Source organism: Enoplosus armatus, chromosome 5, assembly GCF_043641665.1.
Source record: "Enoplosus armatus isolate fEnoArm2 chromosome 5, fEnoArm2.hap1, whole genome shotgun sequence".
Classification (NCBI taxonomy): domain Eukaryota; kingdom Metazoa; phylum Chordata; class Actinopteri; order Centrarchiformes; family Enoplosidae; genus Enoplosus; species Enoplosus armatus.
Window position 1 is genome coordinate 8,301,184 of NC_092184.1, and position 24,997 is coordinate 8,326,180.

The window sequence follows — 24,997 nt, forward strand, 5'->3', positions numbered from 1 at the left end:
CATCAGACACCTAATCAGTCGTGGCTTGCGGACACACAAAGTGGCTCTTAATGTTTTCTGAAGGTTCAGTTTTCAGTTTTCCCCCTTTTGTTCTATAATTGCAGTCTGTCTTTGTTGGTTGCTTTAACACAGGAAAGCATCGATTAGCTGCTTAGTTCTGTCATTCTCAGGCATGTCTGAGCACATTGGGCATTTATGCGTTTTTCTCACATCACAAAATTGTTTTGCATGGAGGTCGTTTGTAGCGCCGCAGGGAATGAGTTAGGCTGTTGAGTAAAACCACACGAATCAGTGACTCACTACAGAGAGGTGCTTTGAATTATAAGTAGGAAACAACTGTTTTTATTATGATATCAATACATTTTTCTATATACACACAGTAATAAAAATGCAGTCTTAGTAGCACAATGAGTTGTTTACAAGTATGACTTCTTTCACTGTTCAGGCATACTGCAAGTCTTTCCCCTTGATTGCTTGAGCAAATTTGGACTTTCTTTGTGAATAAATGATTACTTATGCTAACAAATTAATTTACATATGAATAAATAAAAAACATTGCTTTGTAATCCATTACCAGTGAACAATCTTTTTGAACACACAAGACCTTTTTTAAAATAGCTGATGTGCAAATTCTCTACAATACCGAGTGTGCACGCAAAGTGTTAAGAATGAAATATAACATTGAGCGTTCTTTAAATGGCAATACTGGAGAGCAAAAAGGAAAAATACAAGAAAATGGTTTCACAGTGAACAAAAACATGAAACAGCAAATTCAAGTAAAACAGGATTATGTTAAATTAAAACAAATTAAAATCCCCTAGCCTCTGTGACATAGGGGCTATTACATAATTCCGCTATTAAATGCAACAAGAGAACAAACAAAATATTTTCCAGGCTAAAAAGATAGCTTTATGCCTGTAAAACAATCATATTATACATAACCAGGAAATCTGTTCCCAAAACATGTCAGTGTATATTCATGTGAAAATGTACAAGTACAGTAAACTATGCAAGACAAGACTGTCCTTTGCAATTATTTATTCTATTTCTTTAAGGACAAATAATATACAGCCCTTAACTATGATAATATCTCTGAGTCACACAGACAAAACAAATATTAATGTTCTCACAATACCCAAATTTGGCAACAGCAGGCAGGACTATAGAATGCTGCCCAAATGTGCAAACCATGCCAATCAAAGCAACTGATTAGATTCCATGATTGTACCATTAGTTCACCTCTCATAACTTACACTCGACTTCTATGTAACAGCATTTGATTGGGATAAAGCTCCCTCATTCTGGATTCCTGTATTGCTCCACTGACGATCTTACCTGTACAGAAAGCATTCAGCAAAAGTAAGGTAAGGAAGGATATATCTTCTACTAGCTGTGCGATATACGTCAATGCCCATGCATTGTTTGTGAAGACTGATGACAGATCTTTATGGAGCCCATGTAAAGCTGTTTAAGACACTCCCCGTCTGCCTGTCCTCTTCAGCTTTTACGTGCCACAGTCTGGGAATGAACCTGAATGCCCCCTTCGTACCCAAATCTCATCCATCTCCGTTTGCTTTCGATCCTCCTCGCTGTCATCGATCCCGGCGCTCTTCTCTGTGTTGGGCAGCTTCACATCATCAGGTGTCTCACTGACTGTTGGGGACTTAAGGCTCTTGCTCTCCTCCATTTCCTCACTCTCCAAGGACAAAGCCATGACAGGGGCCTCCAGGTCAGCGTCAGTGGACGGTGCTCTGGGTGTCCGGCAGAACTCGTCATCATCATCACTGAGGATGTCTGTCTCCTTCACCTCTTCCTGGTCCTCGTATTCTTCTAGGTCAAACTGTTCTTCCACCCAGCGGTCTGTGTCACCTGCTAAGTCGGACTGCTGCTGACCTGGTTCGTTGTCCTGCTGCAGCCGATTTGAGTCGGGCTCCTGTGGTGAAGCGAGGTCCTGTTCGGGCTCACCATCAAAAACAATGTCTGTGTCTATGGTGAAACGGTTGCGCACTAACTTCCTCCTGCCTAGAGTCCTGGTTGGGGCAGATGCTGCAAAAAAACAGGAGATCAAAAACACATAAATAATAGAAATTACTAAGTTTCAGGACATTACTTTGGATTTTGATAACATGACATTTATATTAGTCATTTTTCACATTTTGAGTAGTTGAATAAAAACATAGTCCGTTGATTAATCAACAGTGAGCAATGGTGCACAACACAGCATAATAACAGATTATAAGCCAACCTTATTTTGAGGAGGTATCCTCATTTACAAAGGTTGTCCTGTCTGCAGAGGGTTGAGTATTACAATATCCTACTCGCATTGAAAAAGATAAAAATAGCTGATTCTTAGTAATAGTTACGAATTGTGAATTTTTAGTTAACAGCATGAAATTAAGTTCAAAGCGAACTTCAAAGAATATTCTCCTGATTGTGCTGAAATAAAGTAACCAAGACAGTCTGTTATGTTACCTTTTCCAAAAATTACAATATTAGCTGTATGAATACAGGTATATCGCCATATATTAATGAAATCTATAAATGTGGTAGAAACCATAAATGAGGAGCTCAGATTCAACGTTGTTTTTGTTCACACTACACCAAAGCATCCCATCTGTATCAGGTAAGTATTCAGAATTGGGACACTTGGAGCTGTAGGGTGAATGCAGCCACAGACTGGCATTTACCTGCTCTATTTATGGCGGGACGAGCTCCCTTCAGGGCACAGAGGCGCTTTCCTCCGAAGGGCACATACTGCTGGTTGAGGGGTAAACTCTCTGTTTTTAGGAGCTGCCGGCGGTGCTTTTCCCTCAAGATGGAATGGACTGTCTTCAGAAAGTCTTTTCTACTCTCTGGAGAGCTGAGGGAGACAAAAGGGCATGTTATCAGTTTGTCACTCTAGATAGCAGCAGACAGAACTGTATCAGTGGCACGCAAGCTTCAATCTGAAGTGGAATTCAATATCCATTAGAAGAGATCCTCACCTACAGCAGAGCTGAAATGTCCTCTCCGGCCGTCCCTCTGACTCCGACTTTGTGTGAACAATCTCACACACAGCAGAGCCCTCGCCATCTGAGGAAGAAATCAACACTCACATATGATCTCATGCACAAAGCAATCTGGTAAGATTTTCTGAAATAATTTCTGTATTTAGAAAAATAAAACATGTTTATTTCTGTACATTATTCATTGAGTAATCTACCTGCATTGGCCAAGGATCTGACTTGAAGGGCGTCAGTTGGGATCATGTGACGGAATCTGAAGGGGTCTTTTTCTTCTGAAGATACAGAGACTCGGTGGGAGCCAACCTACAATCATTCAACAAAGACATTTTGTTAATTTCTCCTACGAAACTTTGCTTGTGAAATGAGCTGCATCCAGTTCTAATCAGCAGTAACACTGCTTTTACAGGTGACCACTGGACTGATTCTGAAAGTGGCACATGGGCAAAATGAATTTACAAAGCTGTAACAAAATAGGTTATATTTTTAATGGGATTTGGTGTTGGCTGATGGCTTCTTGCTTGTGTGAAAACGCACCATTTTCTTTTTCTGCTTGGATCCGTCCTTGCATACAAAGACCACTGCTGTTTTGAACACTAAAAAGCAAAGGGAAAAACACATCAGTTATCAGTGAAACTTCAGATGACTTGTCAAATCAAAATGTGTCATTTTGCATCAGCAGTAGTGTTTACCTTTAAAATAAAGGGGGAAAATAAACATGAAAATACGTGGTAAGTAAATAATCATACGCATTACTTAATCATGGAGGAAACTCATCCCTCACATACCAAATGTAGCCATCTGGGGCTCTTTCTTCCATTTTCCTAAGGAGGCAGGGGGGTTGATCCAGGTCACACTGGTGTGGAGTAGCAGGTCACCCATAGACAGATCAGCAACCTGGCAAAAGCAACAAAATAAACAGTCAATCCACATGTACTCTTTAGTTGACAGAATAGAGCCAAGCCACTTTAGTCCAACATACCTCTTTCTTTTCACCACTTTGCTCAGTGATGAGCTGATCGAACACTGCGCCAAACTCCTCATGGATCTTCTGCATCTCGTTGATGTGGCTGGCAACTTTGTTCATGGCTTTCATGGCAACTGCAGACGAGCAGAAAACAACATGGTCAGCGTTGAATTGTTGTGACCGTATGCAATCACCCATGTTCTCCCCTGTCAAAATGATCTCCTCAGTCAGCCTTGTGACCTGTCTTACCATCCAGGTGGTAGTGCTCCTCGCTATCTGGGTCTGTGAGTGTGTAGAGCTCCTTCAGCAGAAGGGGATACTTCAGCACCCTCTGGATGGGTTTGATCAGGTAGGACTCCAGGGTGGAAGAGTGCTGCTGCTTGGGGTTGCGCTCATCCAGGAAGGCCTTGAAATCTGGATCGGTTTTGGCTGGAGTGACCGATAAAGAACACTTATTGCAACATTTGCAGACACATTATGCATTTTTTATTTGTCATTTCCACAATTGATGTGTTTGCATGCACAGATGATTCTACTCATTTGTGGTTTACTCAAGTAATTGTGTTTATGGTCTGTAATTGACGGTAGTAGAGCTTGTACTCTGTTTATTTGAAACAGAATTAAATTGTTTGGCTTAAGTTGGCTGATATTAACCAGGTAAATGGCTAAAATATGTTGATCTTGTGCAAACTCAGACCCAGTTTGTGTTCATGTTTTACTTTGCCTTGTATTAGAAATGACCTACGGCCAAGTCAAAAGGACTGAACTGTTTCATGCCTTTTGTAGACAAGACCTTTTATCTAAGCAGGCAGCCACAAGTGGGCAGGAATAATCTGTTTACTGCTTTAAAAACAGCTTTATCCAAATAACACCTCACCAAACTTAGTATGGCCAATAACTAGTTGACTCATTGAATGTAAATGCAGCAAACAAAGACATCCACTCGAGTGTTAAAGGGAGTGGGTGTACTAGCAAGAGAACAGACTGTCCAACACTGCTCATTATACATCATATGATGTTGCAGGGCTTTTTAGCCCTGAGAGCCACCAGCTTGAAAGTATGCAGAGGTCAAATGGACAACTGTCTGGCTGACAACTCCACAGAGCAGATTTATGGAGCCTTGCAGGATATGGCAGATGGTTGATGGATAAATACATCCTCTCCTTTGAGCCAAGGAGGAATGTCGACCCAAGAGCACATTTACTCACCCTTTACAAGGACCTTAGGGACTTTGGTGTGGCTGGCGCAGAAAGCACTGTAGATTTTAAAACGGTCTGCATAGTACAGGAAAGAGCCTCCCAGGGAGAAGAGGATTTTCTGTGAAAAAGGGAAGAGAAGTTACCCAACCAGTAGTTATAAGGGTTTATGGGTGTTGCAAATGCTGGTCATATCTTTTGGTGTATGTTTCACAAAGAGAGGATTTACCTTAAACTGATCCACTCTCTCCAGCTTCTCTAAATCTGGAACTAGTCTGGTCCCGTCCTCCAGAGTCTTGAGGAACTCCACTTGGAACTCCACCATTTCTGGCAAGTTTCCAAACAGTACATCCAGCTGGAGGAAAAAGGCATTTTAGCAAAGTCAAAATTATTATTTTTCGATAAAATTTCTCTCTTTGTGTTGCATCCTATTCTAGTTACAATTAGAGAATGGAAATACTCAAAACATAATACAACCAAATTAATTTTTATTATTGCAAGTGCATGTAAAACATCTCTTTACTTTGCAAACCTCCCCCTCTCTCTCCCACCATCGACCCTCTTGTCCTACTCTCCACATGATTATGTAACCCACTTTTCTTACAACATTTAAACAGTGTTGGCATTTAAAATGCAACTACCCCACAAAGGCTCACAGGGAACATTTGACATACCTCATCCTGAGTGAGGAAGGTCTCTTTCTGCAGTGGGGTTAAATATCTCCCGATGAGGCAATTGAGATCCTGCAGACAAGACAAGACTGAATTATGTTTGATTCAGGGTTGCCCAAGTCATAACATGAAATACAGACATGAACAACATGCAACTTTACATAAGGCTTAAATATTCCTCACAACAAAAACAGTGATTAAGGTTCAGGGATAGTCTAAGAGTCCCTCCAAGATCAAAGACAGAGGAGCTGGTGGATGCCTTTCTGCATGCACTTTAAAGGGAAGGGAGCTATATGGAAACCCAATTAAATAAATGACTATGGCAACAGTTACCTAAGCTGAACTGTAGAAAGCCTATGAGATTAATTAGTAGCTCTACCAAAAAGTAGGGAAATGGACCATCTAACTTCTCCAAAGAATGATGGCTGGCCTAACAATACATTTCTACATGAAAAATCATGTAAACATGTTTAATTCTGAAGTATCTTAATCATACAAACATTATGAACGCCTGTTAAAGCAACATGAGCTGCTTAAAAAAATTCAGTCATCTGTCCCACATTTGTCAAAAAAGGAAAAATATTCAAATGTCTGAAGGAGTAGTCTTGAAAACATGCCAAACTGCACAACCTTTGTAGCATTGGTGATTTATCAATAATAATAAATCCCATTTCTTCATTTAGTGTTTCCATTAGTTTGTCTACCCCTATATTGCATTAGCAATTGAACTACCAAGTCCCACTACTGGAAACTGCATACACAAAAGCAATGTGCAAAGCATTTCACTGTGGGTAATGATGACAAATAGCCCATGTCCAGCAAATCAAACTTTCGCCTTTACAGGTTCTACAATACACCATCTATCATGCACAATGTGATTTCTATAATAAGTATATATGTGCCCCCTGTAATGAGGTATAACATTTTAGTAGCTTTGACATTATCCCATTATATACCCTCTCTAACCCAGTTATTCCACTGAGCCACATTTATACCGGGCAGAAAAGATTAGGCAATATCCAGGCAAGGGCACAGCTGTGTCCCCCTTACATCTCCTGGGACACAGAGATAAATATGGATTGGTCATGTGGAATAGGTAATGTGTAAGGCTAACACAACCCGAGGCAGACAGAAACACAGATCGATGGACAGGAGGAAAACATGCACACTCACAAAGACCATCTGCCGCTTACAAGTAAGATGAGTGATACTGACTTTGACATAGGTGCGTTCGGTCTCCACAAGTTCACAAATGACTTTGCGGAGCTTGTCGGCATCGGAGAGCAGTCGGGGAGTTGCAGGAGGTGGGAAGGGCGAGTCAGGGCTAGGCGAAGAGGACACACACTCCGAGGGATTCATGTCATGGAGACTGCGGCAGAAAGCTGCGACTTGCTCCGTACTCTGCAAATTGTAGAGGGAAAGAAACGTGTGATATGATAAATTCTGCAACTCCAACTTGAAGGCAAAGGAAGTAAAAAAATCCAAATATCGATCAGTCAGCACAGACGCAGCACCTCAAATATTAACGTGCAGGTGTTACTTTCCACCTACTGATGTGCACAGCTTCATGACTGTGCAGAGAGTGAGCCTGGAAAGAGGCAGAGAGGCAGCTCTAAAAAAAAATCATTTGCACTAATTTGGTCTATTTTCAGTCTGTCATAACAATGGCTCTCCGCCTCCCTCTCCTTCACTCAAATCTCTCTTTTCCCTGGTGTTTTCCTCCTACTAACGGATCAGTGGTGTAATGATTCATCTCTTTCACAGAATCAAAATATACACACAACAGTGCCTGTCCACATACAGTATGTGTTGCCGTGGAGACCAGCCTTGATGTGCATTAGACTATCATTTTGGACAAAAATAGATCCCACTCAGCCTACATGGCTGAACTAATACAGTGACTTTGTTCGCAACAGGCTACAGCCTCACCAGGCATAAACAAAATGGCATTTTGGCATTTTACATCAATACGAACACAAAACAGAAGCACATAGAGACTATTCATACCCATCAAACCTGTAATTAATTTTAAGAGGAAATAACTGAATAGATCAAACACTTTACAGGGCTTATTTTAAAGTAGATGATGCATAAAGATTAACTGAGAAAGTTGCATGGAACAAACATCATGGCCACATAACAGGAACCACTAGCAGTATTGACACCACTGAGAGCACAACAGAGAGCTGAGAGGTCTTTGGTTTGTAATATAAGGATTTTTATAGATCAGACCGCAGCAATTTATCCTGTCAAACCTACAAGCTCCTCTGGGAAATAATAATATAGCCTCGACACAACTGCAGAAGATGGAATGTTATCATTCTCAGATAAAAATAATCTTAATTAAGATCTGAGCTACTAGTCTATCATCAGTCCTCACTTCTGATGACATCAAAACTTGTGTTTTTCATATTAGATATTACTTTGCATAAAAAGAAGTGCATATACAAAATTCAAAATATAATATTCACGATATTTAACTGTGAAATACTTTTTTTCAAGATTTACAACAATAGTTTCATCATTAACTGAAATGATGAAAAAATAAATACAAAAGCAAAATATGTACATAAAAGGAAGAACATTGTGTTATCCGATAATCACAGATCTTTTCATGCAGCTTTGCAAATGATAATGGTTATCAGCATTGTTATCTAATCAAACAGACACATCCATATGTGAGGCACGACAGCCGTTTGTCCCTCTTGACAATGTTCCCAAAATAATCAGGCAGCTCCCAGATCAACAGATGAACTGGGAAGTGCTATAATGTCTGTAAATGTAATGTTGCAAATGCAATTTACACCAATGCACTGGTGCCATTTAAGCTAAATCTGTAGTAAAACAGCTGCTTCAATAGGCATAAAGTTAACTTTGATTGTTTTTGCTGATTAAAAAATGTTAAACGGAGCATGAGCATAAACGTAATCTCCATCATTTACAAACCCATTTAGATGTAGAGAGTGGTTTTCAGAATCAGAAGCAGAAATACATGATATTTATATTGAACCCCAGGGGGAAATTAGACAAGTTACAGGTGCTCCCATTGAAGAATAGAAAAATAGCATAGAGTTAGAAATGAGAAGTATGTAAAAAATAATGTAAGATGTAAAAACTAAAGAATGAAAAAAGAATATAAAAAAATATATACATTTACAATATTTAAGTGAAAAATAAAAAATATATAAAATAACAATGTATATGTATGTAAATGTATGTATTGTACTGGTATATATAGAGAATAAATAATGGTTATAGTTGCTGAAAAAAAGGTTAAAAGGTTTCCTGACAAAAGGTCTGTTGGCCCCCAAACATTCCATTAATTAATTTACTGCTGATGATTTGCGGGATCCAGTACATTTTTACACAACAAATCAGCATGAGAGATACTGTCAAAACAGACCAACTAAGATCTTCTCCATTAGCATCAATAAAAACTGTTTTCCTCAGTGCATGTCTTCGTTCCTTCAGTACTTTACGGATGTGATGAGATACTGTATATTCAACCCAAATGGAAGTTCAACTGCAGTATGACGGCAAAGAAATTAGAAAAACAAACGCACTCAACAGCAGCACACACTCAATTTTGCCACCCAAAAAAGAGATGTTATGCAAGTAAAAGAGGGGAACTGATTCTTTCCTGCCCAATTAGTCATCTGAGATCAACCAGTTTTACTGAGCCCAATAAGACACTCACAGTCCAGTCATAGTCTTCACAATCACAATCCAGGCTAATTAACACCATGGCGGCTTTGGGTGCATGGACATGGCAGAGAGAAGAGAAAGAACAGAGAGAAGAGAATATCACATGAAAAGAACAACATGTAGATAGGAGAGACTGTCATGAGTAAAACTAAGAGATGCCAGAGACAAGCATTCCCCCAAGCGAATGAAATATAGATTAAAAACTGTTTCAAAGCATGAAAGCACTGATGATGGAGTAGGGAGAAGATTGCACTTCTGCCCTCTGAAACTGAGATAAGCCTGAGATCACAGCTCGAGGTGCCAAGAGAGAAAACAGTCAGAGACTCACTGCAGGAACGGTCGGGGTAGTTTGTCAAAGTCATGTTAAGTCCAAGTTGTCTGTGGTCAGATCTGTAGAGACTCAGCTCCTACACGTAGTGTTTTACTTTGGCTTCCTGTGGAGCACTCCAGTGATTGTGGGGCAACTCTGCGACACAATGGTGACTCACAGCTTCCTGTTGTCTGTCTGTAGCAGCCAAGAGGAGGTATGAAACAAACGCTGAGAAGGAAACGTGTTTTACTCTCACTGGAATAAGACCACTACAGCTCGCCATCTATCACAGCAGTAGCTAGCCAGGTAAAGAAAAGGGATACAAAGAAGGAATCTCACCAGATGAAGCATGTCACAGATGGAGTCTGAGGAGCGCTTGCTGTGTTTGCTCCACTTCAGGACGGACATAGCCAAGTGCAGGTGGACAGTCAGAGTCAGTTTAAGTGCCAGAGGGAAAGAGACTCCAGGCTTTGGAGAGAGTCAAGTCTACACTGCGCCTCTTCAGCACATTTCTCAGCCCTTTTGTCTTCCTTCCGTTTAAAAAAAAAAAAAAAAAAAAAAAGGAGAAGGTGCTGTGGTACTTGTGATGAAGGATGGTTGAAGCTGCTCAGCCTCCTCCTCTCCGCCCACCAGCGCTTACTGCCTTCCAACTCCCCTTCTTTTCGCCTTCAGAGTCTGCTATAGTTCTGTCACTGATATTCTGCTGTTTTCTCTCTTTCCCTCTCTCTCTTCTCTACAGGCTGGGTAAACTCAGGCACACAGTGTGAGTGTGAAGATCTGGCCAACTCCAGCAGCATTGTAAATGAGTCTTGATAATCCTCCAGACCGGGGAGAGAGCAAAAGGAGCAGGAGGGAAGGAGTCTCCTCCTCAAGGTTGCGGTAGAGCAGGATTGGCTGGGTGAGCCACACCGCAGTAGAATATAAATGCAGGATTTCAGGAATAGGGGGAGAGAGAGATGGGGAGAGGGGAGCTGCAAAGGAGCAGGCTGCAGAGGAGGGTGAACACAGGAACAACTGGTGAGGGAGGTTTAGCAGGAAGAGCGTTTTTGTTCAGATCAGTAAAAAAACGAAACAAGGAAAATTCACCAGCAGATTCAGACGCTTTCCATTCGGAGTAGATTCCAGGATTTATGTAACAATTGAGTATCATGACTTACTTAGTAATGCCCGACAAAGTACACACATTTGTACGTCCAGAGAGCGACAGTGGTAGTGTATAGCAAGTAAAGTTGTTTTTCAAAACACAAAATGTTTTGCAACTGCACTGCATGCTTGTCTATTGAGCCTACAGCCAGTGGAGAAAATGGTATCATTGTCTCTTCTATGATGAGATTCTCACTGTTGATGGTGAAAGTCGGTACCAAATGGTGAGTCTGGGAAGAAGTCCTTGCTCTGAATGTCTGGCATTAAACCAATGTGATTATCTAAATACACCCAACAACAAGTAACATGGAGGAATGGAGGCTATATTGCAAATAGCTTTTTTAAGTTAGAAGTGTGGATTTGGATGGATTTTTGCCCTTTAGTGCAATGACAAAGAGATCTGTCTCTTCCAAAAGCACATATTAAAATTCAAAATGTCTGCAGGGGTTAGATTAGGGATTATCTGTCATTTACTTTGAAAGTAGGAACTCTCTGATTCACTTTATAGTCACTACATGATGATGAAGTTTTCACTGACTGTAGAACATTTGTTGCAAAACGTTGTTCAAGGTCATCAGCGGTCATCATGGTGTACACAAGGGGGGCACTCAAGTGCAGCCAAACAGCAGATAAATTCGCAAACATTTGTGTGATTTTCTTCTGTTATTAGTGAGCTTGTCGTGCAATTGACATTACCGCATCTCGGATACGAAGACTTAAATCTTCACTCATCTCTGAACTTTGACGAATCAGTGTAAGAGGCTGCACTCTGTGTAGTATTTGAAGTTTTTCAAACACAAAGGAAGCCCGTAACGTAATGATTTATCTTCAGACATCTAGCCTCAATTATTACACAGGCAATTGAGTAGAATTAGTCCAATATTTGATCAGTTGCTATTGTGGGATCACTGTGGGATCTCACAGTGATCCTTGGAGTAATGAGAAATAGTGTAATAATAAAGTGTTATGATAAGAGATAAACAGGAGCCCAGTTGTCCTTTGAAGTCAGCAAGTTACAGAAAGAGGAAGATACCACTGCTTTAATCCAATTTCTTTCTTTTTTTTAATCTGAGGCTCACTTTTTACTCCACATAAGAAGAATTAGTCATCTTGTAAACCAAAGCACTTCAATGGCAATATAGTAAAGTGTAGGTCTTTGAGATTCTTTCTTATTTACTTCCTGCTCTGTGATTTCTTTTGGAATATGTCTGAATGTTCACTAGAATTAAAATGAATACACCACCATTCATTACCTGATCCTAATCACCATACATAATTAAGCAATTAGAAGGCAAGCTTAATCAAAGACCCATCCATCACTTGGCTGTTAGATTCAAAGCGAATACTCCACCTTGCCTCGAGTCTTTTGCCTCGATTCAGCAAAGTAGGTGTATATTAATATTTAGGTCTCTTTGATTTTCATTATGTCGGAAGCTACTAAATACAGTTAAAAGAGCATGAAAGGAAAAGAGAAATGTATTATTTGTATCGAGAAGCATGGGGATTAACACCTGGATAATATAAATATGGACACTGTTCTGCTTTCCTAAACAAGGAAGATAAAATGAGCCAGTAACAGATGGTGCATCAAACTGTGGTGCAGCAAACTGTTCTTAAGTGCTCTTTCCATAATAACACAGAGCTGAGGGGGATGCTGTGAAGGACAAGAACAGGAAACAAGCACAGGAGCCAGCACATCGTTTCAAAGATGATGCTGTCAGACATTTTCTGTAGTGATACTCCACAAATGAATACTGAAATGGGGCTCTTACCTTTCTGCACTCATCAAACTGACTGAAGATCTCAGAGTCGTCGTCCAGGCTGTCTCCTGAGCTTTCGAGCAACAGTCCCACCCCGTCGTCCAGAATCTCCTCTGCAACAAACAAAACATGTCATGTATGAGCTTCATGATACACTGTAAATGATTATTTTCTTTAAATGAGATTAATGCATTTTTCACAAGCACTGTAAAAGTGCATTGTCCTTACCATGTAATTTCCATTAAGATGTAATACCTTTATGTAAAACAGGCCGACCTTATCAAACTAATCCACAAAGTGGGGCTGCAAGACACTGCTGAGAGCCCCCTTTCCTCCTTAATTAAGAGCCTGTAGATTCACCATGTTGGCATAAATTAAACTGGTGTCACTTAGGACACTTTTCTGCTCACAAGAAAAAAGTCAAAGCTTAACTGCCTACTTTTGCCTTTCAGGTCCATTTGTTATCCTTTGGTATGAAGTGATTAGAGGCCAGCTGTTGGTAAACATGACCACATTGTGAGCAATTGATGCCTTTAATACACTGTGCATGATTTCTGGATTTGGAGATTTGAAGTTAAACTTTTCATTAACCTCTGCTAATTGGACCTGTGAATGTGCCAAGTTGCCTAATTCAGCTTTAAATGATTCAGGGAAACAAAAGATGGACTGGATTTGCATGTTGGCCTGAATTTGACGGTGCTCACCTTGGCTCTGGGAGAAGATGTCAGTGTAGAGATCTTCCTCTGCATCTGAGCGGCGTGGCGGCAGGTAGCAGAGCTGACGTCGGTCCACAGAAGGCAGGGTGTTGACTGTCAAAGCCAGCGAGGCTTGAGAAAATGCCGCCTTCATGTCGGAGAAGTTGAGACTGTGAGAGTCTTTTCCATTCAGCTGAAGTATTTCATCCCCGGCATTTAAACCTGCAAAGTGGGAACACCATCAGCTTTGATTCGATTTACTGCCTGACACGCATCCATGCGCTAAATAAACAGCTTCTACTTTCCCAAATATGAGCTGGTAACAACAATCTATCTCATTTTCAGCATTGATTAACTGACCATTTAACTCCTAGTTAAGATGATGAGATGACATTATTGTAAACAACGTAAAAATACTTTGAAGACTATTAGTAGCAGATTCGTTGTCCTGTCTTTGCCTTTCAGACCCACAGGCATGACCCACTTCTCTATGCCCTGTGAAGTGTCAGTTGCTGAAACAGTGCAGGTAGCTCACTTTTTGCAGCACAGCATCACTGCATGTGCTCTACCGGCACTATGACCAACTCCAGCATGATATTTTGATCACTCAAGCCTGCAGTCTAATTTCGTAGCAGGGGTACCAATGTGAAGCAGCTGTGGTGAGGTGTCGTATTCAGTATCGTCCTTCACAAAAGGCCAGTGAAAGGCAGTGTGGTTATGATTATAGTAATCAACGCCCTTGAACTGCTGTGTTCTCTGAAACCTTCCCTGCCTATTGAAAAACATGCGCTAATACAGAGAAACAGTAAAAATGTCTATTGACCTTGATGTGAGAAAAACACTCACCCTAACCTTAGAAAATGTAAAAGAATGGACAAATGGCTAATGCACCCCAGATTCTTTTTCTTTTTTTCTCTAGCTGTAACATCAGATCACAGACACAGATTGAGTGTCTTAAAAGGGAGTTCATTTGATGGAAATGAAGGGTAATGAACCTTTGGCGAAGGCTAATCCGCCCGCCTTCACATCAGTGATGTAGAGCTGCTGTACTCCATCCTCCTCCACCACTGAAATGGAGAAACCTGGAGGAGGAAAAGGAGAGGCAGAGAGGCGAGAACAGGAGGAGAGAGGGAGAGAGAGGGGGGACTCTTATATAAAACACATCAGAGGGATTTGTGCAGTAAAAATGGGAATGGTCTGAAAAAACACAGGTTGTGCATAGGTTAAAAAAAAAAAGCAATTATCACACTCAAAACAACAGCACCACATGAAATCTTTGACATTGACTTCATTACAGCATCTTAACTGAAAACAAAAATCATACTATAATCGTCAAGCTAAAAGAAACTACATAGGATCATTTAAAATGGTTCCTACCGTAACCAATCATGCAGGATTCATCTCTGTCAAACTGGATTACTTTTGTTATTTTGGAGCAGAGCTCAATTTCTTTGTAAAGCTGTGAAGAACAAAAAGAAGTTATTATATAAATCATGAAACAACGGCCTACTTTATTCATGTTCTGGTGGGTGGGTTACTGACAGCACGGAAAGAGTGTTAATTTTCTGTATTCTTAGACAAAGCAGCTCAAACAGAGTTTTGATACAGGATAGTCTATGACGTGTCATGATTACTTGATGTAAATACAAAAGTCACTACAGATATTGTTATATTATACTTTCTATGAATAGATTTCGGTGCGTGGTCCTCCCAGGCAGCCGGTTCTCCGGAGAAAACATATTAAATCGAAAGGATAAAAACACAAAACCTATTAATAATTCACACCTAAGGATGCCCTTATGGTCTATGGCTTTCTCCATATTGTGATTCCTCACACATTCTAATGCAATTAATAGTATTTCCTTAAATATTATTTTTACAATCTTGAAAAGTCTGAAGGAGAAGGAGGGATAAGGTCATGTTTAAGCAGGTAGCTACATACCAAGTCACACACATCCTCTTCTGGTTTGGGGATATAGAATTGCACTTGGTTTTCGATAAGGAATTTGAGTCGCAAGTAGAGCTTGGTGGGATCGAGCTGGTGAGCCTGTGGGATCAGGGCAAAAAGACAGAGATGATTGGTTGTTTGATACCATAAACCTGACAGCAGCTTATCAGTGATTCTTTTTATTTGAAGGAAATAAAGATTAACAAATCCATTCAGCATTTTTACCCAGCAACATAGTCTTGTTACAATGAGATATTTGATTCCATAACAAAATCATGCATTTTGTTTCTCATAAGGAAGTGAAACATGAACCGCGGGTCAGGTCAGGTCATTTGAGGCTGGACGCTGTTACCTTGCAGATGGTTTCCAGAACGCACAGTGCCGACTCCCCTGGCTGGATGATGGTTAGCACTGGCTGGTCATTTGGCAGACACACCCAGGAGGGGGTGAGGTGGTCAGGGACCCAGATGTCACTTTCCGTGCTCGGCCGTGGAAGGCTTTTCACAGTTCCATCCTCACTTTTCTTTGAACAGAGACATTAAAAGGCTTTTTCAGTCAGCTACTTTAGTGCAGATTTTTACTATGTAAACATGTTTTACTGCAAAGTTTGGTTTAATTCCACTAGTATGTTTTAATCATCCTGTGAGTAAATTCTCTACTAAATGGCTTCCATCAATACACCCGCAGAGCAGTTCCAATACATTTTTCTATGACTATGGTACATTACTGTTTATTTGCTTGAAAGGAATTAAAGAAAAATTACAACCTCTAAAGTGCCTGAGTAGCTGTTATAGTTGTAGCCTCTGCTCTGCTGCTTACTCAGGATACATAAAGGGCTAATATTTCATTTGACGTCAGTGTTGGCGAAAGATTTAGTCGAGAACATTCCCACTCATATTTGACCTACACCTCACTATCAAATCTGTGCAAACAGAATGATTCCTCCTTACTGTGTGTTCCTTGGCAGGATCAACATATATTCCATCTACAGGCTTTTTCACTGGCTCCTCACCATCAGCAAAGACCTGCTGGCACAAAAAGAAGGTCAAGTGGTTATAACTCAAGCAGAACTATGGAGGATAAATACTTGAGGAAAAGGCAAAAAAGAAATATTACATTTGTGTGGCCAATGCAGATCTATTGAATGCTTTGAAACTGGAAAATAACTGGAAAATATCACAGACCTGGTTGATACTGGGGTGGGCTTTTGTCTTTTTCTTTGAGGTAGTGTCCAGACCCCAGAGAGAGGAAAACCTGCTCTTGCGCTTGCTGCAGGAACGAGACATGGCCTGTGTTCGCCGTCTCACTCCGGTCTCTGTGCGAGCTGCCACCTGAAAAAAACATAACGACTCAGTCAGGGCTCAAACATACCAAATGAGACGTAGACAACAATCTGTTTGACCTCATGTCACGTAACATTTTTTCAAAAAACATGAATTATTTCTTTATACAGCATATTCTTAACATCATAAGAGCCCAAAGTAGGTTAAGGGGGGGCATAAAAAAAAAGACAAAAAAAATATTGCACATATGGCAAAAAATTATAAAAACATTTGCAATTTTCCATTAGAAAAAAAAAATGTTGATCAAGAAGCATTTTACCAGACCGTCGCTAGAAATTAGAACTTGTTCTTAACTGTCTTATCTGGCTAAATAAATCGAGGAAAAGGGGTCACATGGGTCTCAGTATGATAAATAGTTAACATGCACATGTAGAGCTGTCATGACTTCACACATGAGCACTGGGCACATGCAGACTTTTACACAACGTGGCATTTCTAGGCTACTCGTTTGTAAGGACGCAAGAGTAAAAGGTCTTTCAAAATTGTGCTGAAATAGGCAGTAAAAAGCACAGTGCACGTAGGGGCAAGCATTAACCAAACTTAACCTAGGCACTTGTTCTTTTTTTGTTCTGTTCTTTTATCAGACTTTTTGGACAAAATGCGGATACAGGTATTAATGGAAGTAGAGATGAGCAAATTAGAGAGTGAAACAGTAGGAAAGATAAAAAAAGAGGAGGGAGCTGTTAGTGTCTTTTGTTAGATGTCCCACACTGCTATTTTTCAGCTCAAACACCCACCTGCTCCACAGCACTGCGTTGGTGGTGAGGGAAAAAAGTACTTCACTGATCTGCAAACACTTCTCTAAAAATCAAATAGATGTTTTCCTGTACTAGCAGTGCTTTTAGCTGTGGAGTACATAACCTCAGTGCAGCAGTGGGAGGCCAAAACTGAACCAAACCTCCCAAACAGGTGGCCTGTACGAGACCCAGGCTCTAAAATAGCATTCATCATGGAAAAACATGGTTTGACACAACGCATTTTAGTTTCTGGAATCAATTGCCCTGCCAGGAGGGTCACCAGGTGTATCAGTGATGACAATGTGTATTTTTAGGGGGATACAGTATTTTGCTCTGCTTACAATTTAAGGCACTTCTAAATATAAGGGCAGCATAGTGTTTAGAGAGATCACCCTACTAATGAAAGGTTACAGGTTTGAACCCTGCAACAGCTACAGTTTGTTTTGCTGAAGTATACTTAAGCTAGACATTGGTCCTTCAAATATTCACTGATTTCAACTCACATTTGTGAGGGCTCCAGCTAAATGCTTAAAAATGTAAACATATGTTATATAAAAGTGTATGACACTGCTTCGTGAAGCCAGATTAAATAAGGGCATTCAATACACATGAAGAAACAAAGAGGTGATATTTACCAGTGCATGAAAGGAGGAGACAGAGAATATACCCAGTCGGCCCATTGCCAGCTTGGTGGGGCGAGAGGCGAAGGCCAGGAGGCGTTTGGGATTGGGCAGCTCTCCTCCCTGCAGGCTGGCCAGGTAACACCTGAAGCGGAATAGATCCATGTGAAACTGCTCCAGGTTCTGCTCCCACAGGAAGATCTGCAAAGTGAGAGGGACACAACAACACATCCAGTTAATTGTTCATCAAGACTCTCGTTTGTTCAGACCAAGATGGAGCATCTCCTCTCTCCCCCAGAAGCGGTATGTTACCAGTTTGTCTGTTCTCAGTGTTGCCAACCTGCACTCTCTGTTCCTAATGGTTTGATGTTTACTGGGGCAGTAGAGCAGGACATTGTGATTATTCATTGGGCCGTCCCCTCCCAGTCACGGTCCTGCACTGGTGTTTGGAAGAGGCCGCCAGCGCCATGGCGGAGGGCTCTGTATCACTGCCAAGTAGCCCAGAGACGAGAAAGAAACAATACTGCACATTCCACTGGCAGATAGAGGCTGGGAGCGTTTCAGCTTTCTAAGGAGCAGGCCTATATTCATTCAGCTCTGCACAATGTGAAACCTGACACTGCCAAACAGAACCGCTCCAACCAGTCACTACCTAACTGACCACACAAAGGCCATTTGATCTCCCTTCTCTGTAAACAGACCTATTAAAGACAATATGAGCTTTGCAATTAATTGAGAGAATGGCAGGCTATCAACTGGTGCCAACTGCATACCGTGTTAAAAAAAAAAAAAAAAGCAACCTGGTAGCCGATAGGTGTGTAGCATCAGCAGCCTCTAGAAGATGATACCTCCGAGATCTGTTTCATACCTCTCCCTGTTTCTCTGTCCATCTCCTGTTTCTTATACTAGATATTGAAATACCTACTTACATGTGATACCTGTAATTAAGCAAACAACACACAACTTGAATATGCTCTGAAAATAAGAATTATTACTGTCACTATAGCCGTGGACCAGTATGAGTGAAGAACATCTTGAGTGCAGATCTCCTACTCTTTGAGGTCTAACAGTTGTGTCAACAGTCAGAAAGAGCAGCAGGAGGTTGATGGCAAGAGCTCTTGTGTTGATGAAATACTCCATGAGTTTTTCTGCTACTTTACTAAATCAAGACAAAGCTTGTCTGTGACCTTTTTATCAATCCCTTCTGGCTTGTTAAGTTGCTTTCAGCTCAGAAAAGTTTTAAATAGGTAAATAGGTTGGTTTCCACTAAAACTGTGAAGAATTGTTCCAATGCAAGCTGTACTTTCATCCTGAATAGAATGACATTTAAATATTCTGCCCCATTAGGGAAATCTAAACTAATTTGAATGTATTATAGCTATTGAAGGGTGTTTTTTTCACATTTAAGAAGCTGCACTGTCCATTTTGTAGTTGTTTTGTTAAAATTTCTTTCGGAGTTTGAACTGAAATAGACATAGGTAAATGGTGTTTATTACCCCGTACTTGACTGGTCAAATTTAATGTTTGGACATTATCCTCTCAGAATAACTCATTTTTATTAAAGGTTAAATGGGGAACAGAAAAGGGAAAATGTAAATGTAAACTGCATTAACAAGATTGCAACAAAATGTAAAACTCACTCCAAAACACTCTCTATGTTTGCTTGATATTCCCTTACTTCCTCAGAAACCTGATCAAATTTCCAAACTCTCCCTGTCAGGATACTTCTCAAGTACCTGACGTGTAGGAACTCTGCGAGAGGCAAGCTGCAGTGAGAAAGGAGAATAAAACCTACTTGATCCAGGATTGTCTTCCTCTTCTTGGTGTCAGTAACAGCAGACAGCTGCATGTCTCCCATCTTCTTCATCTTCTCGTCCATGTCTATCTTCTGCTCCAGCTTCTTGATCTCGGCGCGAAGCAGGCGCACCGTGTCCTCTCTGTGGTGCTGGCGGGCGACGGCAGTGGCACATGCCGAGTGGATGGCCGTGATCCAGTTCTCCAGCTCTGTCTGGCTGCACGTCTGCGTGGGGACAGACAGCAAAAGGTCAGAGGCTAAATAACAAACCAGCTCCATGACATTCAAAACAAAAAGCTCTTTGCTTCCCCTGTGTTGATTCACTGCTAATTATAATGGCAAATCAGACTTAAAGCATGAAAGGAAGGAAAAGAGTACATACAGGTCAAGGTAATACTTGCCCATGGGAGAATTTGCACTTATTCACAGACCAGATGACAGTGAAGCATTCTCTCACCTGAAACAGAAAAGCATCTCCCAGGGAGTTGCTGAGGCAGAACACAAAGTCCTTTTTGGGATGCTCTGGTACAGCCTGGACAATACTGTTCTCTACCCAGATGGCATGCTTGGGAATACTGTTGTTGTCGATCCCTGAACGACCATCAGTCTCATAGAAGAACAGAGTGCAACCTGGAAAACCACAACAATCTATTTATTACTTGACAGCACAGATGCTTGCTGCCCTCAATCTCTAGGAAAGAATAACAATGATACTTTCAAAAGCCAGATTTACTCAAGCAATTTAATTCTGCTCTCCAGTGGCCAACATTAAGAAGTGCAGCAAGGCTGACTTATCAGTGAAGGAGGCATCATGACCATTAAAGTACTGATTTGATTTTAAGCCCAGTCAAGTGGCATAAAATTTGATGAAAATGAGGTTTGCATCAGGCTTGAATTGAAGCTTTGTTTACTGAGCTTAATTGAAGTTCAATTAGATTTAGTATTTCTGCATAAACTACAGTATGTCAGCAATAAACAAACTAAACATCAGTAAAAGCATCCTGTGTTGACTGAGCTGTATTGATACTGAAATTATGGAATAAAGTGTAAATGTTATTGACATATTGAGGGCAAAACAAACCTTTCAGGGAAACCCAGTAACTCTTCCACTTGCGCCTCGTGGCTGACTCCACTTTCTTGTTCTTCTTATGTACAAGGAAGTTCTTGACGGCAAGCCTGCCAGCTTTGCGCACCATCCCCTGAGCGACGCTGAGCAATGGGTCAGATTGGTAGGCGGAGCTCATAGTGCTCTGCTCGTCACTCAGGGCAGACCCCGCCTCCTCCAAGCTCTCCGTCTGACAGGAGCTCATCTCCAGTTCCTGGCGAAAGTTCTCGTACACACCCTGTACACACTCGCTGGCCCCACCGCCACTGCTACTGCCGCTGTCACTGCCGGCAAACATGCTTCTGCCGGCCGCCGAGCACACAGAGAAGGAGGCTGACATGGTCTTGTAGCGTCGGGACTGGTGCTCTGCCTCTATCGTCACCCCGTCGATGCCACTGTCCTCATACTCGCTGCCCTCGCCGGCTGTGACGTCCTGCGTCGTGGCAGAAGCACAAGACAGGTGAGACGGCATGGCACCCACGTTTTCTTCATCACTAAGAAGGAAGCCAATCAACAACTCCTACCCTGACTGCTTTAGAAGAATGGCTCTATCCTGTATCTACAGAGATAGCTTAGTCGTCAAACATGTTGCAAAAACTGTGACTATAGAGGCCTTACAAGAGTCCATGGGTTGCTTAATCCTGAGGTTCTGCTCAAATTGAATTACTCACAGCAAAGCGTCTGCTATTCTGTGAGTACAGCCTGCCCTCCCTGTGGCACCGCAGGGTCTGCCCTCTCCTACCCACATGGCCAAAGGCTCCTGGGAGATGAAGGGGGTTACACCGAGCTCGGTATCTCCATCTGGTCACATGACCCAATCATGCGCTCCAGAGCTCCATTCACTAGGGCTGACGGTGCCCCGCAGTGACAGGGCCACCATACACGTTTTACTGTTACACTCTTCCACAGGCCTCCGCTCATTATCATAACAAAAGACTGAGGAGGGGGGGTGGGCAGAGCTTAAAGTCACTCCCTGTTTGAAATGCCTGTCATCGCAATCTCCTCTCCCAAGAAAAACAAGAGTTTCATCAGGAAACGACACATTGCTCCCCTGACATAAGCTTTCTTTTTCAACTTAATCTTCTTCAGCAGCTTATTATCTGTGAGGTGAATGCAGCAGAGGAAACACTGAGACACAATAAGGGGGGGTGAATGAGGGGAGCTGTCTTTTTGGTGATGCTACCAGACCATATTAAGATTCTGCACAGCTTTTCAAACTCTGTCCAAGGAGCATAAAGGACACATGACACAACTTCAGCAATTCAAGTCCCTGATATTTCACTAATTTAGAGAGTATCAAACGGATATGAATACACAGGAAATGGTTTGTTCTGTTTTCTATGAATTGTGTCATATTTTAAATGCTTGCTTGAGCCAAATTAGTGGTGTAAAAGATCGACAGCACAATGTGAAATTTCTCTACAGCTTACCTGTATAGTCTGTGCCCTCCTGCCCTGCATACTGGCACACATGGCAGCTTGGTGGCTGCTCAGGCCTTCGGACAGGCAGTGGGAACGTCGGCAGGGAAGAGTGTATGCACCATAGGTGTTCCCATCCTCCTCTGATGGGGAGAGCATCTTATCGTCCTCGCCCTCCCTAATAGCCCTGCTGGTGTCATGCCATTTGGCATAGCGGCGTTGGGGTTGCTGGCGGGCAGGGTTCTTCTGGCTATATAGCTCATCAAGGGAGTTCGCTCTGTCAGCGGAGTCTGTGGGGCTGGACTGCAGGTGGCCTTCGCAGTCAGTAAAGTCCCTCTCGTTGGTCGTGTCTATGATCTCCTCTGTGCTGGTCAGGTGCTCTTGGCTCAGGTCAGACAGGGAGAACTCCAGGCTGTCATCTCGCCACATGTCTGCAGATTTAGACCTCTTTTTCTTAAAGCTGACGGTCTCCTTGGAGCCGTCCTGAGTTTTCTGGAGGTACGTCACCTCACCTGTGTACACATCTTCATCCTGCATCTCCTCTGCCGTGGGGCCAGGTAGGGTTATGTGCATCGTATTCATGTGCACAGAGGGATTGGCCAGGTCATTGTGAAAGGACACAGGCCGCAGGTTCATGGCCACACGGTCCACCCAAATGGGGCTTCCAAAGTCTGGGAGTATATTTGTCTCATTGAAGGGCTCCAGGCCATTGTCAGCCAGGGATTGTGGGATACTGGGGGTGCTACTTGAGCGCGTGCTTGTCTCTGAGTTCCTGTGCTCTATTTTCCCTGATGAAGCATGTCGAGAGCGTCTGGACTGTTTGTTGGAGATGCGAAGAGACCGAGACATGTGCTTACGGGACAAATAGCCATGTTCGTTACCGTAGAGGGCATGGTCCCCGTTCTGGCTCTCGACATTTCCCATAATTCAGAGGCTGAACAGAAGAGGACATACAGCTTAAATAAACTCCAAAAGAACATGAAACCAATACAGGAACATAATGTTTAATTTCTAACATAAAGTGTCTGAATTGTGTCTGAATGTTAACCTACCTGCAGGATCGTAATAATTTTTCTGGCATTTTGTTTGTCACTGGGTCTTCAGACAGTTTGGTCCTTCAGCTGCTGGTATGATCCACAAAACTCTGAAAACAGATATCCAGATGAGAAATCATATCAAATGTGTGCCATGTGTGCTTCCAATTATGTATGCTGTATGCCAAATACAGGCGTGTGTTTAAAGAAATCTACAGCTAAAGATGAATATGTAAAATACATAATTTTTATTTGTCCACAGTGGCCTTTCTTTTGCTGTTATGGATTAGTCGAACACAGCTAGAGCTGTTTATTTTTCACCCAAGAGCCCTGCATATATTCACAGAGCACAATCCATAGGACAAAACTTTATCAAGACAGCTTGAATGACAATATATAAGCAAGACACAGAGATCATCGGTTAAATCAAAGCAAGTGTGAGCACTCATCAACTGGAACTAAGATGAGGATTTAAGAAACTTAGCTGATTGTGTAGCTTTTGTATCACTCACTTTACAGAAAAAAAGATCCAGTTTTGGTCAAGCCAGCTTGATAAACACCACCCTCACTCTGACAGAGGAAGTTATCCACTCAACCACTTTCAACATGCACAGGGGTTGTGTGAAGTGGAGGGGATGTAATGACAATATGAGCACTGTGACAGCCTGAGTGAACATGAGTTACTTAGAGCTGAAGTGAACCATCCATGTGGCATTGTTGTTCTCTGTTCTAGAGCACTACTTCCAGCATTATAGAGGACTGGGAGCCGGGGGGGGGGGGCTCATAAGTTACCAACATAATGCACATTGGACTCAATCTACCTGCCTTTAGGCTGGACAGCCTGCTCCAAAAAAGGTCCTGGGACCATCAACAGATGGGACAGAAGATTAACTAACCACGATGCGGCTGTTGTTCCTCCTGATGTGTGCTACCCTCCTTTTAGGACAGACCCTTTGGGGGTGTAGTGTTTTTTTCTGCGTGTATAGCCGACGCAGATGAGTGGGAGCCCAACCCTCTGCTGCTGCATGCACTCAGGCTTACTGTGATGAGGGGCGTTACGTAAACTGGAGCTGACCCCGTTTTTCTACCTTATGTTGCCCCCTTTCCCCTCTTCAGTCTGCTCACTCATCACCTCTCACTGGTACTGCAATGCACAATGTTTGATGTTGATGGAAATCCAATCATTTTCCTCTCTAACCCTGCAGTTTATTGCTGTTTCATTCAATCCTATTTACATTTGGTAGAGGAAAAGCACTGAAAAGAAAAGGAGGAGGGACAGAACTATGAAATGCCACTGCACTCATTACAGTGATCGAGATTTCACTGAGGGACACTAACATGCTTACTAACATGCAAAGACATTACACCAAGGGCTACTTATAGGCTTGTTTGCCCTTTCCCACACAGTACCCTTTAATTTTTCATATGTGTAAGGTGAAAGTTTAACGGCTCTGCAGATGTCATCCCTGGAGAGAAAAAAAATGTCCAGTGTGTTTTAGCCCTGATGGCCACTCTGTGAGGCCTACAGGGCTTCATAAAACTGTAAAT

The 24,997-nt window shown here is 41.9% G+C and overlaps 1 protein-coding gene across 1 annotated transcript; it reads right to left on the reverse strand.

The window, feature by feature from the left end:
* Window positions 1-1,504: 1,504 nt before the first annotated feature.
* Window positions 1,505-23,339, reverse strand: LOC139285123 (rho guanine nucleotide exchange factor TIAM1-like). The gene is made up of 25 exons (XM_070905596.1): window positions 22,428-23,339; window positions 20,974-21,430; window positions 20,350-20,522; window positions 19,893-20,117; window positions 18,113-18,298; window positions 16,582-16,728; window positions 16,348-16,422; window positions 15,750-15,920; window positions 15,392-15,496; window positions 14,827-14,908; window positions 14,445-14,531; window positions 13,459-13,671; window positions 12,767-12,867; window positions 7,052-7,237; window positions 5,840-5,908; window positions 5,395-5,520; window positions 5,178-5,286; window positions 4,219-4,398; window positions 3,985-4,103; window positions 3,791-3,899; window positions 3,540-3,598; window positions 3,203-3,308; window positions 2,985-3,072; window positions 2,688-2,860; window positions 1,505-2,046 (listed from the first exon to the last, which is right to left on the reverse strand). Exons 1-25 carry the CDS (start codon window positions 23,337-23,339, stop codon window positions 1,505-1,507), a joined length of 4,800 nt encoding a protein of 1,599 aa, XP_070761697.1.
* Window positions 23,340-24,997: the final 1,658 nt, after the last annotated feature.